This window comes from Onychostoma macrolepis, chromosome 19, assembly GCF_012432095.1.
Source record: "Onychostoma macrolepis isolate SWU-2019 chromosome 19, ASM1243209v1, whole genome shotgun sequence".
NCBI classification, from domain to species: Eukaryota; Metazoa; Chordata; class Actinopteri; order Cypriniformes; family Cyprinidae; genus Onychostoma; species Onychostoma macrolepis.
This window is the reverse complement of record NC_081173.1, coordinates 16433793-16450639: the sequence shown is the minus strand read 5'-3', so window position 1 is coordinate 16450639 and position 16847 is coordinate 16433793. Positions and strand designations below refer to the sequence as shown.

General features: G+C 36.6%; 2 protein-coding genes across 12 annotated transcripts in view; one reads left to right on the top strand and one right to left on the bottom strand.

Annotated features, from left to right (window-relative positions):
- LOC131525486 (electrogenic aspartate/glutamate antiporter SLC25A13, mitochondrial) overlaps positions 1 to 1212 on the top strand; it is a 40151-nt gene extending 38939 nt beyond the window's left edge. For all 5 annotated transcript variants that reach the window (XM_058753155.1, XM_058753156.1, XM_058753153.1 and 2 more), the window contains one exon: positions 546 to 1212. In XM_058753155.1, coding sequence (XP_058609138.1) covers positions 546 to 714 — 169 coding nt within the window. In that variant the 3' untranslated portion in view covers positions 715 to 1212. The remainder of the gene's footprint in view (positions 1 to 545) is intronic.
- A 159-nt stretch (positions 1213 to 1371) lies between these two features.
- LOC131525487 (cytoplasmic dynein 1 intermediate chain 1) overlaps positions 1372 to 16847 on the bottom strand; it is a 68552-nt gene continuing 53076 nt past the window's right edge. For all 7 annotated transcript variants that reach the window (XM_058753158.1, XM_058753160.1, XM_058753161.1 and 4 more), the window contains 3 exons: positions 13880 to 14020; positions 7912 to 8037; positions 1372 to 4106 (listed from right to left, as the gene is read on the bottom strand). In XM_058753158.1, the coding sequence (XP_058609141.1) occupies positions 3996 to 4106; positions 7912 to 8037; positions 13880 to 14020 (378 nt within the window). In that variant the 3' untranslated portion in view covers positions 1372 to 3995. The remainder of the gene's footprint in view (positions 4107 to 7911; positions 8038 to 13879; positions 14021 to 16847) is intronic.

The following is a 16847-nucleotide window of genomic DNA, read 5'->3' as shown; positions in this document are numbered from 1 at the left end:
AAGTATTCCAGAAGCTGTGCTAAAATAGAGAAACTGAGAAAATAGCACATGCATATATGGTATGAATGAAAAGATGTATTTCATATGTGGTCATTGTGAAACTCTATTCACATGCTTTTTCCTTTGTCATAAATCTACATAAGCACATAGACATAGACATTGACATGTTTATTTTATTGCTTATGCGGACACTCAAATTTAGATGTAGTTTTTCATATTCATGTCTGGTTTTGGTGCTTCAAACAGATCTGAGCTACATGATTATGATTTCATTCAGACTAAAATGGTAAGACGACGTCCTAAAATAGGATTTGTGTCCTAAATGGAAAGTTTTTTTTTTTTTGTTGTTTTTTTTTAAAGGGAAGGCAAAAAACTAGTTCTGGTCTATTCATTTATTTTGTGTTCCATAACTTGAGGGGAAAATATTCTTGTTTTCACTATTGAGACAGGCTGTTTATTCTTTTTGACAGGACACAGCAGAATGTGAAGTTTCCCTTTGCTCCTCCTCCTCATCCATCTTTTCTCTCCCTGTCTCCTCACCACAGAAAACCAGCTGGCGCAGAGCCTACTCCCAAGTCTCGGATCAGCCTCCCGGCGCCCAATGCTGACCACATCGGTGGCTTCAGGTTGGCTGTGGCCACGTTTGCTGGCATCGAGAGCAAATTTGGACTGCATCTACCACGATTCCGAGTGTATGCCGCCCCACACGTTTGAAGCAAACGCGCATATGAATCTCTTCCTTCTAGTTGGGAACATAAAACCTTCAGCAGATGAACTGGAAATAATGTTTTATGTGATTGTTAGTGCAAATTACAACTTTAAAGTACAACATAGATGGGATGATGTTTAATATTTTTTAAATCTACCACAAAGTCCTGGATTCTTTAGTGGGGTTGTAGTGTGACTTTGATTTATTTTTAAATGTAAATCATTTAAATGTAAATCAAACCTTTTTTTTTTTTTTGGGTCCTTACAGTTTTATTGTATTTTTTTTAATTTACCTGAAGAAAAAAAAACGATCAGTTACATTTACTACAGTTTAGTTATTTATTTATTAAATGAACATGTCACTTGATGCATATTGCAGGGTTTTAAAACACTACAAGCGTAGCCAGTTGGAAATAACCATGTTGTATTGTTTAAATGATAGATGTGCAACTGCTTACATTTTCTTTTCTTCTCCTTTTACCATAAAACTATTTAAGCACATTGCACTCATTAGACAGTTCATTTCATTACTGACGTGGACTCACAATTGAATGTATTATAGTATTTCATATTTATGTTTGTATAGTGTTAAATAGTGTTATAGTGTTGTGTGTTGGGAATCTACACGCAGTGGCAGTTTATGGTCAATGTGAAATCAGAGACTTGGCAGTAAGGTTTTACAGATGATATTTGTCAGTACTGTATTTGTCAACCCCTTGAAAAATGATGTGAAGACTAAATTGAGCTGTACAGTAGAGTCGATTGTACATATAGTGTGTAAAGATTGTGCCTTACTGTAAGTATGGCAGCAATAGATGCACTGATGGACAGACAGATTTATTAAAAGGAGATCAAACAAAAACGTTTGCTAGAAGCATCTTTTATTTGCAATACTTGTTTTATTTAGCCACACACCTCTTATGGTTTTCAGTAACATTATTTTTAACAAGTGAAACATCTTTAGTAAGCACACAATACCTGCTTGCATCGCTGTAACACTGACGAATGAATATTGAATATTGTTGACACAGTCACCAACTTGTATATAACTTAATTTGTCAATGCTTCATGCAGGGGCTCAGTACAAAAATATATACACACACACACTATTCAAGTATGCTAAAATGACGACGAACCAACATCGAAGATGCCTTTCTAGCAGCGTTTTTTTTCTTCTCAAATTCACATTTTTTAAATGCACATTTTAAAAAATGTTACTGATTTAGCAGTAATTGTAATCAAGGTAATGAGACGGAACGTAAAAACAATGAACTCTCGCACAACAAAACTGTACATAAAGCGCACAGAAATGAAACCTAATTTTAATGCTTAGTAACAAACCCAAGAGTACAACATTTAAGGTACAGTTCACCTAAATAGGACAATTCTGTCATTTAATCAACTTCATTTCATTCCAAACCTATTTGACTTTGTGTAGGACACAAAATGGCTCTTTCCCATAAAAAGCCTGTGTTTATTATTCACGTTCATTATGGAATGACAGCGGTGAGTAAAAGAAAGTTACAACGTCTATGTTGATGACATGATATACACTCTTCGCTAATTCTATAAATTATAATAGGCCTATAATTTATGAACGGGCCCAAACAAGTCATTCTTTTCAGTGAATCAAAAATATTCAGCTCATAAATGTACTTTCGTGATTTAGACAACATTGGTCGTGTATGTTTATTTTACATGCATTCCTCGAGTACCACTCAATACGTTTCTTATTAATTTGCTGTACAGTCATCACAGTCACACAGACCCTGCCAACTCACATTCACAATATGATTCATTTGCTGTGGCGCTGAAGACCAGCTGCTGGAAAGCGGCGCAAGAAACACGTGATACAGATAATCTTCGTACATTAGCCTGCACATTACGAAAAATATAAATAAATAAAAAATAACATGGCCCAAACTGTGCGTTTATGTAAATTAGTTTAGCGACGCGTACAGCACAGTGCAAATACATTGTCACGCCGTCACTGAAATAGAGGCTGCATCCGAAATCGCAAAACTGTGAAAAAGTAGTATGCCCGAATTCACAGTATTCATAAAACAATAGGAGAAAAAGTTCCCGGATTACATTTTAACAAGCACTGACTGATCTACATAAATTACTATAGGCTATTTTATTATAGATCAGTGGAAGTAAATCTGCGAGACTTCCGGTTCATTAGCCGCTATAGGGAAATTATGAAGTAAAACTGTTTGCACTACAAACCATTGTGTTCATAATTATGGTAAGACGGTCTGCAATATCAAGCAGCACACGGAGCTGAAAGCGGAGCCAGACCCATAAAATTTACAAATGGCCGTGCTGCTCTTAAACTACAAATGTAGTATGTTTTGATTAAATTCGTACTACACACATTCATCCTCTACAGAACATTTCTTAAACAAAGTAGGCCTACTTCAGAGAGTATGCGATTTCAGACGCAGCCAGAGTAAACGATTAATTTCGGGAAATTAATCAGGAAAGGAGTTGTCAGCCCTGCTAAAAAAAAAACAATAGAAGCCCAATAGAAACCATCACAGAAATTCCAATGGTTTCCATTAAAATATCATTATAAACCATTAGCTTTTTCCAGTAAAACCATTTCAAAATTCATTTTTGTAGTGTGTTTTTGGCATTTTTCCAATAGGATTTAACATCCCACCAATAGAATCCATCACATACCAGTAGACACCATTATAGTTTCCATTAAAACCAATACAATTTCCATTATAAGCATTAAAACCATTACATTTTCTATTGTGTTTTGGGCGGGGTTCTATTGTTTTTTTTTTTCAGCAGGGAGTAAATAAGAAAATCTATATTTATTCATGATTTGTCCTCTAAACCAGTTAAGCACAAACCCTCACCTTTAGCTGATTCTAAAGACTGTACTGGTCATGTAAATCACAGTTCAGACTACCTACACAACGTTAAACCACCTACTAACCCTTGACCCCAACCAAACCCTAAGCTCAGTATAGCCTTGGTAGCTCATCCTGACAGCATAGGCCCACTGTTTGTATTGATCTGATCCACTGAAGATATTTCTGAACTTTTCTTGACAGGTGACTGCATGATTGAGTTGACCAACAGAATTGATGTGGTTTAAGTGGTTTGGAGGAAAAAATCATGTGATATTTTTACCCATCCCTACTAACCAAATTTTCATTATCTGGATAAATGGACCCTTTTATTGGAGTAAACAGCACAGTACTAGTGGACATTGCTAATTGGGTGTGTTACATTAGGCTCAGTCTGGGTTGGTGATGACTCTGATCCCGTGTTTACGTGGCCAGCTCCACAGGCCCCTCCTCCTCTCCGTCCCCACGGTTGGCACGGATCTCCATCAGCGTGCGGCCGAAGCGGGCCCAATCCTCACTGTGGGGCACGGCCAGCTGCAACAGATGAGCGTTTTAGAAATCCAGCGGCAAAAACACCCCCCACCCCTCCAAAACGCTACATCAAGAGCAAAAGCTACGCATTACATGTGCTGTCACAGTGTGGGAGAGGAAAGAGATCACCACACATTGTGATTCAGAGACAGAACAATAAAGCTGCTTGTTTGGCCTTTGAGTGCTGAATATTTATCGTGTCAGTTCTCAGGAAGGGGAAGATGGGGACTATGGGCCGGCTGGGTGACGATGTGGGATCGCTTTCTGCTGTCAGAGAGTCAGATTTAGATGAGAAAGGATGGCTGACTGCCGCCCAGGCTGAGAGAGAGAGAGAGAGAGAGATAGAGAGAGATCTACAGGGTATAATTAAACAGGAATAGAGAGGTGGGAGGAGATGACAGCCACTTCCAAACTCAAGACCAAATCAAGCTCTTTTATAGTACAGCAGGGGGTCTCAAGAGGCCTTCATCAATAAATGACCTTATAACACTGGCATTTCATCACTATATTATGTATACTATACATATGCATTTATGCACACACACCTATTTTCTTTATATATATATATATATATATATATATATATATATATATATATATATATATATATATATATATATATATATATATACAGTATATACATACACATATACACACACACACACACACATAGTCATAGCCAAAAATATCGGCACCCTTGCAATTCTGTCAGAAAATGCAGCCCTTCTCTCAGAAAATTGTTGCAGTTGCAAATGTTTTGGTACTTGCAAGTTTATTTTTTTTGTTTGCATTGGAACAACACAAAAAAAGAGAATAAAATCAAATCTGATACAATTCCACACAGAACCCAAAAAATGCACTGGACAAAATTATTGGCACCCTTAACTTAATATTTGGTAGCACCCCCTTTGGAAAAAATAACTGAAATCAGTCACTTCCTGTAACCATGAATGAGTTTCTTACACCTCTCTACTGGAATTTTGGACCTCTCTTCTTTTGCAAATTTCTCCAGGTCATTCAGATTTGAAGGATGCCTTCCCCCAATGCTGTTTTGAGATCTCTCCACAGGTGTTCTATGGGATTCAGATCTGGACTCATTACTGGCCATTTCTGAACTCTCCAGCGCTTTGTTTGTAACCATTTCTGAGTGCTTTTTGAAGTGTGTTTCGGGTCATTGTCCTGCTGGAAGACCCATGACCTCTGGTGGAGATGCAGCTTTCCGACACTGGCCACCACGTTGCACCCCAAAATTCTTTGGTAATCATCAGATTTCATGATACCGTTCACACAGTCAAGGCATCCAGTGCCAGAAGCAGCAAAGCAACCCCAAAACATCTTTGAACCTCCACCATGTTTGATTGTAGGGACTGTGTTCTTTTCTTTGAAGGCCTCATTTCTTTTTCTGTAAACAGTGCCAAAAAGTTCTACTTTTGTCTCATCTGTCCACAGTATGTTCTCCCAGAAAGATTGTGGTTTTGTCACATAAGTTTTGGCAAACTCCAGTCTTGCTTTTTTTATGCCTTTGTGTCAGCAGTGGTGTCCTCCTGGGTCTCCTACCATTGCGTCCCTTTTCATTCAGATGGCGACGGATAGTGCGAGCTGACACTGTTGTACCCTGTGTCTGCAGATCAGCTTGAATTTGTTTGGAAGTTAATCGGGGTTCTTTATCCACCATTTGAACAATCCTTCGTTGTAATTTTTCATTAACTTTGCTCTTCCGTCCACGTCCAGGGAGGTTAGCTACAGTGCCATGGGCTGTAAACCTCTTGATGATATTGCGCACAGTGGACACAGGAACATTAAAATCTCTGGAGATGGACTTGTAGCCTTGAGATTGTCCATGTTTTTCCACAATTTTTTCTCTCAAATCCACAGACAACTCTTTACACTTCTTTCTTTTCTCCATGCTCAGTGTGACACACTGGTTGAGTCAACTTTTCTCCATTTTAACTGGTTACAAGTGTGATTACTATATTGCCCACACCTGCTACTTGCCACATGTGTGTCTAAATACAAATTACAGGAGCATCACATGCTTTAATTATTTCTTACAATTTTGATGAGGTGCCAATAATTTTGTCCAGTCCTCTTTTGAGTTCTGTGTGAAATTTTATCAAGTTTGACTTTTCTTCTCTGCTTTTTTGTGTTGTTGCGGTGCAAACAGAAGCAATAAGCACGTGAATACCAAAACATTTGCAATTGGAACAACTTTCTGAGAGAAGTGTTGCATTTTCTGACAGAATTGCAAGGGTGCCGATATTTTTGGCCATGACTGTGTATATATATATATATATATATATATATATATAGATAGATAGATAGATAGATATTAGGTCTGTCAGTCGATTCAAATTTTTAATCTAGTTAATTACATCACGTTTCAATAAATTAATCAAATTAATCGCAAAATAAATTTGACTGAAAATACCCACAAAACATTATTTAAAGCTATTATTGTGTTAAATGAGAAAGTATCAAGATATCATGATTCAAGTTCTTAGGGATTTGCACCACATGACATTTTGCAAACTGAAAAAGAAAAAAAAAAACTTATCTAATCTATAAAATATTTAATATTTTATTGAGCTTAGCACACAGTCATTATGGACTGGTGGGGTCCTCTCTGTTTCTTTTCATCTGCAGGTTGGTTGGACCACATAATTTTGCAGGCAAAAGTTACTTAGATATTAATAAATAAATCGGTTAAAAACAATTTCAAGAAAATAATAAAAATAATATTTTAAACTTTTTAAATAAGATTTAATAAGATATTTAACCTTGTTTCTTAAAAAAATACTAACAAAATTCATGCTTTAAATCATAAATTCAATGTTTAGAAGATATTGTCTTAACAGAATTCATAATGCAAGACTAATATGTGTTGCATTATATGCCTTGCCACAAGGGGCAGTAGAGCAGATGGTCACATAAATTGTCTTCTTCTATGGTCAACTAGAATTATACAGCAGCAGAGCAAGAGTTTAAAGAGACTCTTTAGCTTTAGTACATCACAGAGTATATTTCTGGCCTTAAAAAACTCTCATACAGGGGGTGACCCGCAGCTGAAGAACAAAACCTATTTCAACTGTAAACCACCCGAAATGGCATCTGAAGTTTATGCAATATGACTCAAGCGCAGCGAAAACATGCTGTGGTGATCCAAAGCAAATATTTAACACAGTCTACTAAATATAACACAAAGGGACCTTGGCAGTCGTCAGAAGTGGTACTACTTGCCGCGACTGGAAGTTGGTGACTGCCTCTGCTGACGGAAGCCATGTTGAGTGCTTAATGTCAAAGTCTTTTGTAAATAAGCCCCGTTCCACCTAAACCCTTCAACTTTCCTTCACTTCATTTTATTGATGACCCACTATTATCATCAGCCCAAGGAGCCCACATGCTCGACCGACGTACTCTCCAATTACCACCATACACTGCGCTAAGATTAGCACTGCCCCACACACGAGGCCAAACCCGGAGACCGAAAAGAACATGGTAAACATGGGAGTTCTGGTGGTTTGCTGCTCTGTGGCGGTGGTTAAGTCATGTGGAGACTGCCTTAAAATAAGTAATTAAAATAAAAGATTCAAACAAAAACAAGCTAGCCACGCGGAGAGCTTGGTAAACATGCAAACCCTTTATGTCAAACTGAGAGATTCAATTTCACTTCCACTTTCATTCTGCATCCAGGCCGAACTGGGTTGATGATGTTCATAATGCTGCCGTACAGCCGAAAATACTTCTGAGAGAAGAATAATAACAGTAATTTTGCACATTACGATACTTATTAGCGAGAAAAGATTCATACCTCTCCAACGTCGTATATCCACACACGTCCCTCTGAGTCTCCCACGGCGACCTCTTTGCCCCCAGAGGCCCATCTGACGCGGTTCAGAGCAGGAGCTCCTTCTATTGTCACACTAGCAGTGGGCACCTGGACACAAAACACACCTCTAATCATATACAGCTTCATATCAAACACACAATATGTGAATAACACACTGATGAAGGATAAAGGACAGAGGTTGCTCTCTTCATGGAGTACTTAATTCAAAAGTTTGGGGTCTGCAAAATCTCACCATAAAAGTCTCTTTTATGGTGACATATATACCAGCATATACAGTATACTAAGAATTATAAGAATTTTAAATGTTTTTGATATAAATCTCATAAGGTCACCAAGGCTGCATTTATTTGATGAAAAATACAGTAAAAACAGTAATATTGTGAAATATCATTACAATTTGAAATAACTTTTTTCTATTTTAAACTGAATTTTCAGCAGTCATTGCTCCAGTCTTCAGTGTCACATGATCCATCAGGAATCATTCAATGTTATTATCAATGTTTAAAATAATTGTGCTGTTAAACTTTTTTTTGTGGAAACCGTGAAACAATTTTTTCCCCATGATTCTTAAATGAATAACATAAATAAGAAAATAAATAATAATTTTTTTTTACTGTCAATTTTGATCAACTGAATGCATCCTTGGTGAATAAAAATTGTAATATCTTTCAAAGAAAAAAAAAAGAAAAAACTCTTACTGACCTAAATGTTTTAATTGTGTAATGTGAATATTTTCAGTTTGAAAAAAAAAAAAAAAATGGAAATCTATAAATGGAAAGCTTAAATAATCACAAGCAAATTTTTTTAAATTAATAATCACATATCTAAAATTAGTTTGATCAAGATTGAGCGAAAAACCTAGGACTAGTTTGCAAAAGTAGGTTTTTAACATATTTGTGAATATTTAATGAACAATTTGATGCACAGCATTATTCCCAGAGGCAAAGTTGTTCAAAATGAGGAGATCTATCATATTAAATGAAGATCATGTGTTTGTTTGAATATATGAACATGTTCTACAATTTGAGGTCTTTTTATACAGAAATATTGTGTTTTTGAGGCCTTATTTAACTGTTATAGCGCCACCTATGGTCCGATTTCCATGAAACTTTGTATGCTTGTTAAGAGTCGTCTGACACATGTTTTCACCAAGTTTCGTAAAGTTTTGAGTTTTCGTTGAGGTTTTATAAGCTTTTGGGTATATTCGGCCACGCCCCTTTGCTAAATGACCCTGTTATAGCTAACCAAAGGACAAAATTATTATTTTTTTTGATAATAATTGATCTAGAGAGTCCAGAAAATTGTGCTGCAGTGGTTTGATCAAGATTGAGCGAGAAACCAGGGACTAGTTCGCAAAAGTAGGCTTTTAACCTATTTGTGAATATTTAATGAATGATTTGATAGACAGCAATGGTTCTTGAGGCAAGGTTGCTCATTATGAGATGAGCTATCAAATGATATGCATATTGTGTGGGTGTGTGAAAGACCACGTGATTACAGAGCCATAAAACTCATTAGCGCCAACTAGTGGCCGATTTCTTTCAAAATTCTTACAGACCTTTAGGGCCATGAGACGAACATGCCCACCAAGTTTTGTTCCGATTGACCTCCGTTAACCTTGTTTAATAGGTGCTCAAACTTAATTGGCCAATGGCGGCCACGTTTTTTGAGATACGCCAATGTCCTCATAGATCCTTATGGCACATTGGACAAAGACAGTGCATACCAAATGTCAAGTCAATCGGACCAACGGTTACGTAGTTATAGTTTTTCGATCTTATAGCGCCACCAAGTGGCTGATCTGCACATTTTCTTTTAATTTCACCAAAGATTGAGCTCATACATATGTGTACCAAGTTTGGTGAAGATATCTCATTTCGTTCACAAGTTATAGCCTGTTTTGTAAAATTGGCCCGCGACTTTTGAACGGTTTGCCGCCCCATTGCGACAGTGAGTCGAAATTTCAACTTTTTTTTGATAATTATTGATATTCACTGTCCAGAGAATGTTTCTGCACTGGTTTGGTTCAGATTGGGCGAAAAACCTAAGACTAGTTCGCAAAAGTAGGTTTTGGACATAACTCTATTTTGCGGAAAAAACACAAAATTTTTGCGTCTACGACAAGCGGTTTAGGAGTTATGAGCAGTTTCGCGTTTTTGATCGCTGTAGCGCCCCCTATTGTCCGATTGAGGTGAGTCTTTGATAGATTCTCCCCAAATTGAGCTCTATCATTTGGCCAAGTTTCTAGGCTTTACGGTTTGGTCTGCACGATCAGTTTTACGGCGGAAGAAGAATAATAAAAATCCTAACAATTACAATAGGGTTTCAGTACTGCGTGCTTGAACCCCTAATAACAAAGAGAATTTGGACTTATAAATCTCACTACACAAAACATGTCTTCAGCTTTTGGATATCAGCCTATAAGTCATATAGTGTAAACATACAGAGCCCTTGTGATAAAATGATGTCGTTAGGATGTCTAGTCAAAGCTGAGCTCTAATAGGAAGAAAACATGAATCCACAGCTCTGCTGGAAGTAACTATGAGCGCTTTTAATGATTTCATAAATCATCATGAAAAGTTGCTCCGCACACATTAAAGCGATACACAGGCTCTGTTTGTGTGCGTGCGTGAGGTTGATTTCTGCCTATTACTTATGACAGTTAGGACTGGCCTGACATATGTTGTCAGCAAAGATGGAAGCTGTACGATGGCTAATACAAAAGCTTCCTCGCTTCAGAACAGGCTAACCACAGCCTGAGAGCTATTAGCGAGCAGCTTCCTCCAAGAGTCAACTGCAAGGTTAAATTGGCTGCAAGCTTCTCTTTGCGTAAATTGGAACCAGGCGAACCCGCAGTCTGTTAATGGTGTTATGGGTGAATTTCTTTATAAGTTGACAATGGAGAACTGTTGGCTGCTTTCTGGCACAAGATCTTTGCCTGTTTACGCATGTGTCGGTGTGTGCGTCAGCATGCGCACTGCCGTGGCACTGCCAGCTCCTGATGTTTTGGATAACGTGCATTGTTCTTGAGGCATCACACAACACACACAACACACACACACACACACACACACACAACACACCCACACACACAACCACACACACAACCACATACACACACACACTCATTATCTGCTCTCAACAGACTGAACGAGCTGAAAAGAAGTAACATAGGTCAGGGTCAAAGGTTACGGATACGACACTAAAGGCCAAATTTACTGCTATACATGAAAGTCATACTTTCAACACTAATAGAATCATTGGCATGTTTTATTTGTTTGTTTTTTGGCGGAAATGGTGCCACAGTGAAAAAATAAATAAACAAATAAATTTTAAAAAATCAGGGGACCTTTTACCACAAATTAAATGTAGGGTTGCAAGTTAAAAATTAAAATATACATATTTTTAATTAAATATTTGAATTTTGGAATTTGAAGAAAATACTGTTACACAAATACATTGGTCCCATATCAATTATGAGTCAATGTTAGAGAATATATATATATATAGGTTGATATTAGATATTTGTTGTACATTTTCATAATGCCAAACTCACCTAAAAGTCATTTTTTTAAATTTACAAACAATTTATCAAAAATCTTAAATGGAATCTTTATCAAATCTCAAAAGAAATATCAATATTTCATACTGAACATTATAATGTTGTGATGCCTAAATTTACTAGTAGCATTGAATACTAATAACTGGTAAACTGATTTTTGTTTTTATTTGTCATTTTTTTAGTCAAAATAGTTTTGACTAATATCATCCATTCGTAGGTGATTGGCCAGAATATTAAAATAATTCAGTATCAGACAGAATTTTAATAGTGGTTCATTTTACAGAATGCTAATCATTCATTACCATGGTATACAGTTTATATTGTATCAAATTAATCTATGTGGCCTAAAAAACACATGGTTAGCATAAAAGCACATGGTGCTCAAGTAGCAGTTGTGGGTTTAAATTCAGCTCACATTGTGTCCCCATTTGGCAAAGCCTTTAAAACAACATGATTTATTTATTTATTTTTTACCATTTTTCTTGAGTTAAACAGAATATTTAAGATAATAATTAATAATAAAATAAATAGGATGGGATTGGTCTTTATCTAATGAGATTTGATTGGATTATGAAAAGTGGTCAAAGAGGGCCTTTTTTTTTTTAAATGAAAGATTACGTTAACATTATTTTCCAAGAATCATTCAGTCAGACCAGAAATGTATGTTAAGAAGGAAAATAAGGTCAGTTTTGATTTCAATTTGACTTTAGTATATATGATTTACAATCAGCTGTTTATTGGTTACCTTCCACCAAACCCACAGCGTATGGTTAGAGAGAGATGGGTGAGTGGAGAACAGCAGATCTCAGAGCAGCATGTAATTAAAGTGGGTGTGTATTCCTTAGTGGACAGGCAGTGTCAGTCAGAGCAGATCTCATCTCACACAGGAGAGACATAACACCCAACCGCTCTCGCTGGACTCTGTGCTGTGGCCTCAGGGGCTGCAGTTGTGAGGCATGTACAAAATTACAGACTTGACGTATTGTGTGAATGCTCCATGTAGCACTAAGTCAACTGTCATGTGAAGCAACATCATAGCATGTGTTGCACGATGATACTCCATTATCAGTGACATACGCCATTGGATCCAGTATATGACAGTTAATATGACCTCACTGTTCTACAAAGTCTGCATGCCAACACTGAAAAAATCTGAATTGAATCAGGCCTTGTTTTCAGAAAAATACATCTAAACATTCTTAAAAATATTACTGTGCAAACTGCTTCAGACATTTTCAGAGAGGTTTATATTAAATTGTTTTGTACTTCTAATTCTATTCATGATGAAAAAAAATATTTTGTATTATATATTTGTAGCATAATTTAATTTTCATATATTTATATAGTTTTTATTGAATTAATTTATTTTTTATAATCAAAATGTGTATCTTACGTTAAAAATTGAGGTTAATGTTAAAAACAAGATAAAAAAATTCCAGTGGAGTAATGGAATATGATTTTAATTATTTACATTCTTAAGAATATCTTTTGAATATTTGTTTATTCTGATGTATTTGAATATAATTAGATTTTCATAAATTGATATGGTGTTTATTGAAGTATTTTACTTTCTATAATCAAAAGAACTACATTAAACTACAAAGCTAACAATATTTAATGAGTAAACTATAAGAAAAAATCCAGCTGAGTAATGGAAAATTATTTTTGTTTTCAGAGGATACACAGTATCTTGATTTTTAAATTGTTGATTATTATATATTTTAATATAATTTTATTATCATAATTTTGAAATTTACAATCAATGTTTAAAACAAGATATTCCAGTGAAGTAAAAAAAAAACTTAAATTAAAACGAATAAATATTGTTGAAAATTATATAAATATAATAAATAAAAATATACAAAATATAAAATAATATATAAAATTATACATACACACACACACACATATATATATATATATATATATTTTTTTTTTTTCATAGAAAACAAGTCTTTTTTCTTGTCTTGTTTATGTTTAGGAAAATATTTTTTTGCAGTATATCTCAGTCCCATACAATAAGTAAAGCTGTGATTGTCCCTGAAGGTCTTGAGAGGCAGTGGCCTTGGAAGACCAGGTTAAACCGCTTTGCTGGGCTGTAGCCCATGGGAACTCAACGACTCTGGAATGGTGGAGAGAGAGGAATCCGCACACATCGGAGTAATTAGCTGTAAGCTTGCAGACTATGCGTGTGTGTGGAAAGGAACGTCGCTGGAGTGTTGTGCGAGCTGTTGGTGAGGAGCTGTCAGAAAGCTGATTTAAGGGCGGCCTGTGGGGAGACGCCCACACAGAAAGGAACTTGTTGTTGTTTTGATGCATCTTTGGCCTGGCGTGATCTGGGGGACCAGACCGAAAGCGTTACCTCACCTCAGTGTCGTTGTTCAAGTTCCATAGATCCAGACGACCCATGCCGTCCACGGCGGCGAAGAGCGAGGGGTGCACAGGGGACCACATAACATCGTAGACGTAATCTGCGTTATCCTCAAAGGAGTACAGCGGCTTGTTTTGCTGAGAATGAGAAAAAGGAGGTGAAATATCATGAGAAAGGTACAATGAAAGGGCAAACAGGACAAGCAAGAAGGTGCTGGGGTTGTAAGGGGACAAACGGAGGGCGAGAGAGCGGGTGAAGACGGAGGGAGAGGCAGAACGAGAGAATGAGAGAGTGGCATAGGCAGTAGACAGAGTGGCGCTGCTGCAGCCCTGGGGCCTGTCTGGGATTGAGCTAATTAAAACCTTTGCACATTCAAGCAGTGTCATAAAAAAACGCTAGATGAAAGTCTCTCCAAGGTGTACTGTAACCTAAGTGTAACAGCTGTCTGTGGCATAGAAGAAAAGAGAAGAAAAGGAGAGAGAGAAAGAGAAAGAGAGAGAGAGGTAGAGAGAGATACTCAGGATTGCTGGATGCATTCCGCACAGGTACAGATGGAGACAGCTGGGCGGAGAGCAATGCAGACCACAGCACGCTAATGAACCACACTGAGACACACTCCACCACACCAAAACACACCAAGATCTTAAAATCACTCTAGTTTTTTATTATTGTATTACTTATTATTGTAACACAATCTGAGATGGTCCAAGCATACAAAAATAAAAAGATAGCCTACAACTTAGAACATTAAACAAACAATGAATTAATGAATAAATAACAAACCGTTTAAATAAATACAAGTTCAATTTTGAAATCAGTAAAAATGTTTTTGAAAGAAAGTAATACTTTTATTCAAGTATGCATTAATGATCAAAAGTCACAGTAAAGACATTTATTTTGTTACAAAAGATTTAGCATTTAAATAAATGCAGTTCTTTTTATTCATTCAACTTTTTATTCATCAGGTCATGAAAAAGGTTCCACAAAAATAGTACTGTTTTCAACAATGAAAATAATAACATTATGAAGTTTTTTGAGCACCATATAATGATTTCTGAAAGATCATGTGACACTGAGGAATTTTAAATTGTAATAATAGTTCACAATATTACACTTTTTACTGTATTATGAGGCATAAGAGACTTTTCTCATTAAAAAAAATCTTACTGACTCCACACTTTTTATCAGTAGTGTGAATTCAAAGAGACGTCCCATTTTGGTGTCCACGTGAAATTACATTTACAAAAGTGATTTATATACACAGAAAGCATCTTTAAAGAAGACACTTTACTTGCATTTAATACGCTTTCTATGTAAATGTAATTTCATCTGGACACCAAAATGGGTCTGCTTTAATGTTTCAAATATCTTTTGTGAAAATCAAAATCAAAATAATGTTCCATTGTCGTATAGATACATTTATGTAAAAATGAAACAATCTACTTATTCTGAACGGTATGTATTCAAATAAATAAAAGAAGTGAACATGCCAAATTTGATTATATTTTAAACGATTAAAAACGGACAAAGAAAACTAGTAGTTTGAAGGATAGTGGCAAAGATTTAGGTAAAGATTTCAAATGAAAATGAATTGGTTTTCTGGAGCTGCACTGTGATCCTTTAATGTCATCTAATGATTCTGGTTCTAAATATGCCTGACGTCATTTTTTGGTACATGAACTATTGTTACACTGAATGACATTTTAGTGGGTGTCTTCTGTAAATCATGGTAAAAATTTTCATCTTTGAACCAAGCATAATGATAATATGCGAGAGAAAAATCCATGAACAATCCACCAGTATGAAAGGAACAGTGGTTTACGTTTCCCATTCAGCATGTTGCTGTATGAGCCACTATGGTAATTTTGTTATTTTGTTATGTTATGATCAAACCAGTACAGGTCCAATTAGAACTTTAACTATGCTCATCAGTTGATCTGATCCACAGCTATAAATCCAAATCCTGAAGGCGCCAGCGCTGATTCTGCCCTCCCTGAGGACTACAGATCAGTTTGCAGGCCATTTTTTTCCCTCTAACAGAGCGTGATGTGCATACTCCTCAGCAGACCTCACATTCATTCCATAACCTCTCTGATGCCTCTGCAGAAATCTAGTGATGGGATTTAGTATGTATTCAGTCTCCAGTAACTCATGTACTTGTTAATGTGCCTACAGTAAACGGTGCCTACACATGTGACCACCATCACAGACCCAGACGTGGACTGCGATGCAGATAGAAAAGTCATCAAGGACTTGCCACAGGCACTTAAAAAGGCAAATTAGGGCACAAGGAGAGTTTTCCGAGCAGGGACCAGGCATTGACGGGAAACATACACCGTTTTTTCCTTTTGTGTTTTATAGGACACCAATAAAGGGGCACTGTCAGCACTGTCTTGGTTATACTACAAACAGAAAAATGAAGGCAGCTCTGTACCCAATGAACATAAAATGACTAAACTAACTCATCGATGTCTAAAAACAGCAAGCCAGGTGTCATTTGAAATTCATATTATTGCCTGTGACTGATAATGTGTGGAGGCTCACAGCATGCTTAGTCCCAAGCTAAGGTGTGCCTACAACCACAAGCAGGAGAAAGAGACAGGCCTGCATTCCTGCGGCTCTCCTCAAAGGGAAGGAATTCCCCCGTCCCCAAAAAATAACACATGCACATCCATAACATCCCAGGAATGTTTTAATATCTGTCAGAATGCACAAAGTCTAAGATTTGTACAGAAAATGCATTGAGTCCAACTTAAAGTGACAGGACGGTATGTAGCGGTTTCAGGAAGCTCAGGACTTTACATAGGCTTGTGCAGATAGCAATGAGTGTGAGAACATGATATGTATACTGTAGCTTTCATTAATGCAGCTCAGCTGTATTATCCATCCCGGGACCTGAGGCAGTAGATGTGCCACTTCCTTGTTAAATGACCTGTGTCCACCATCTACTGCAGATTATTTGGC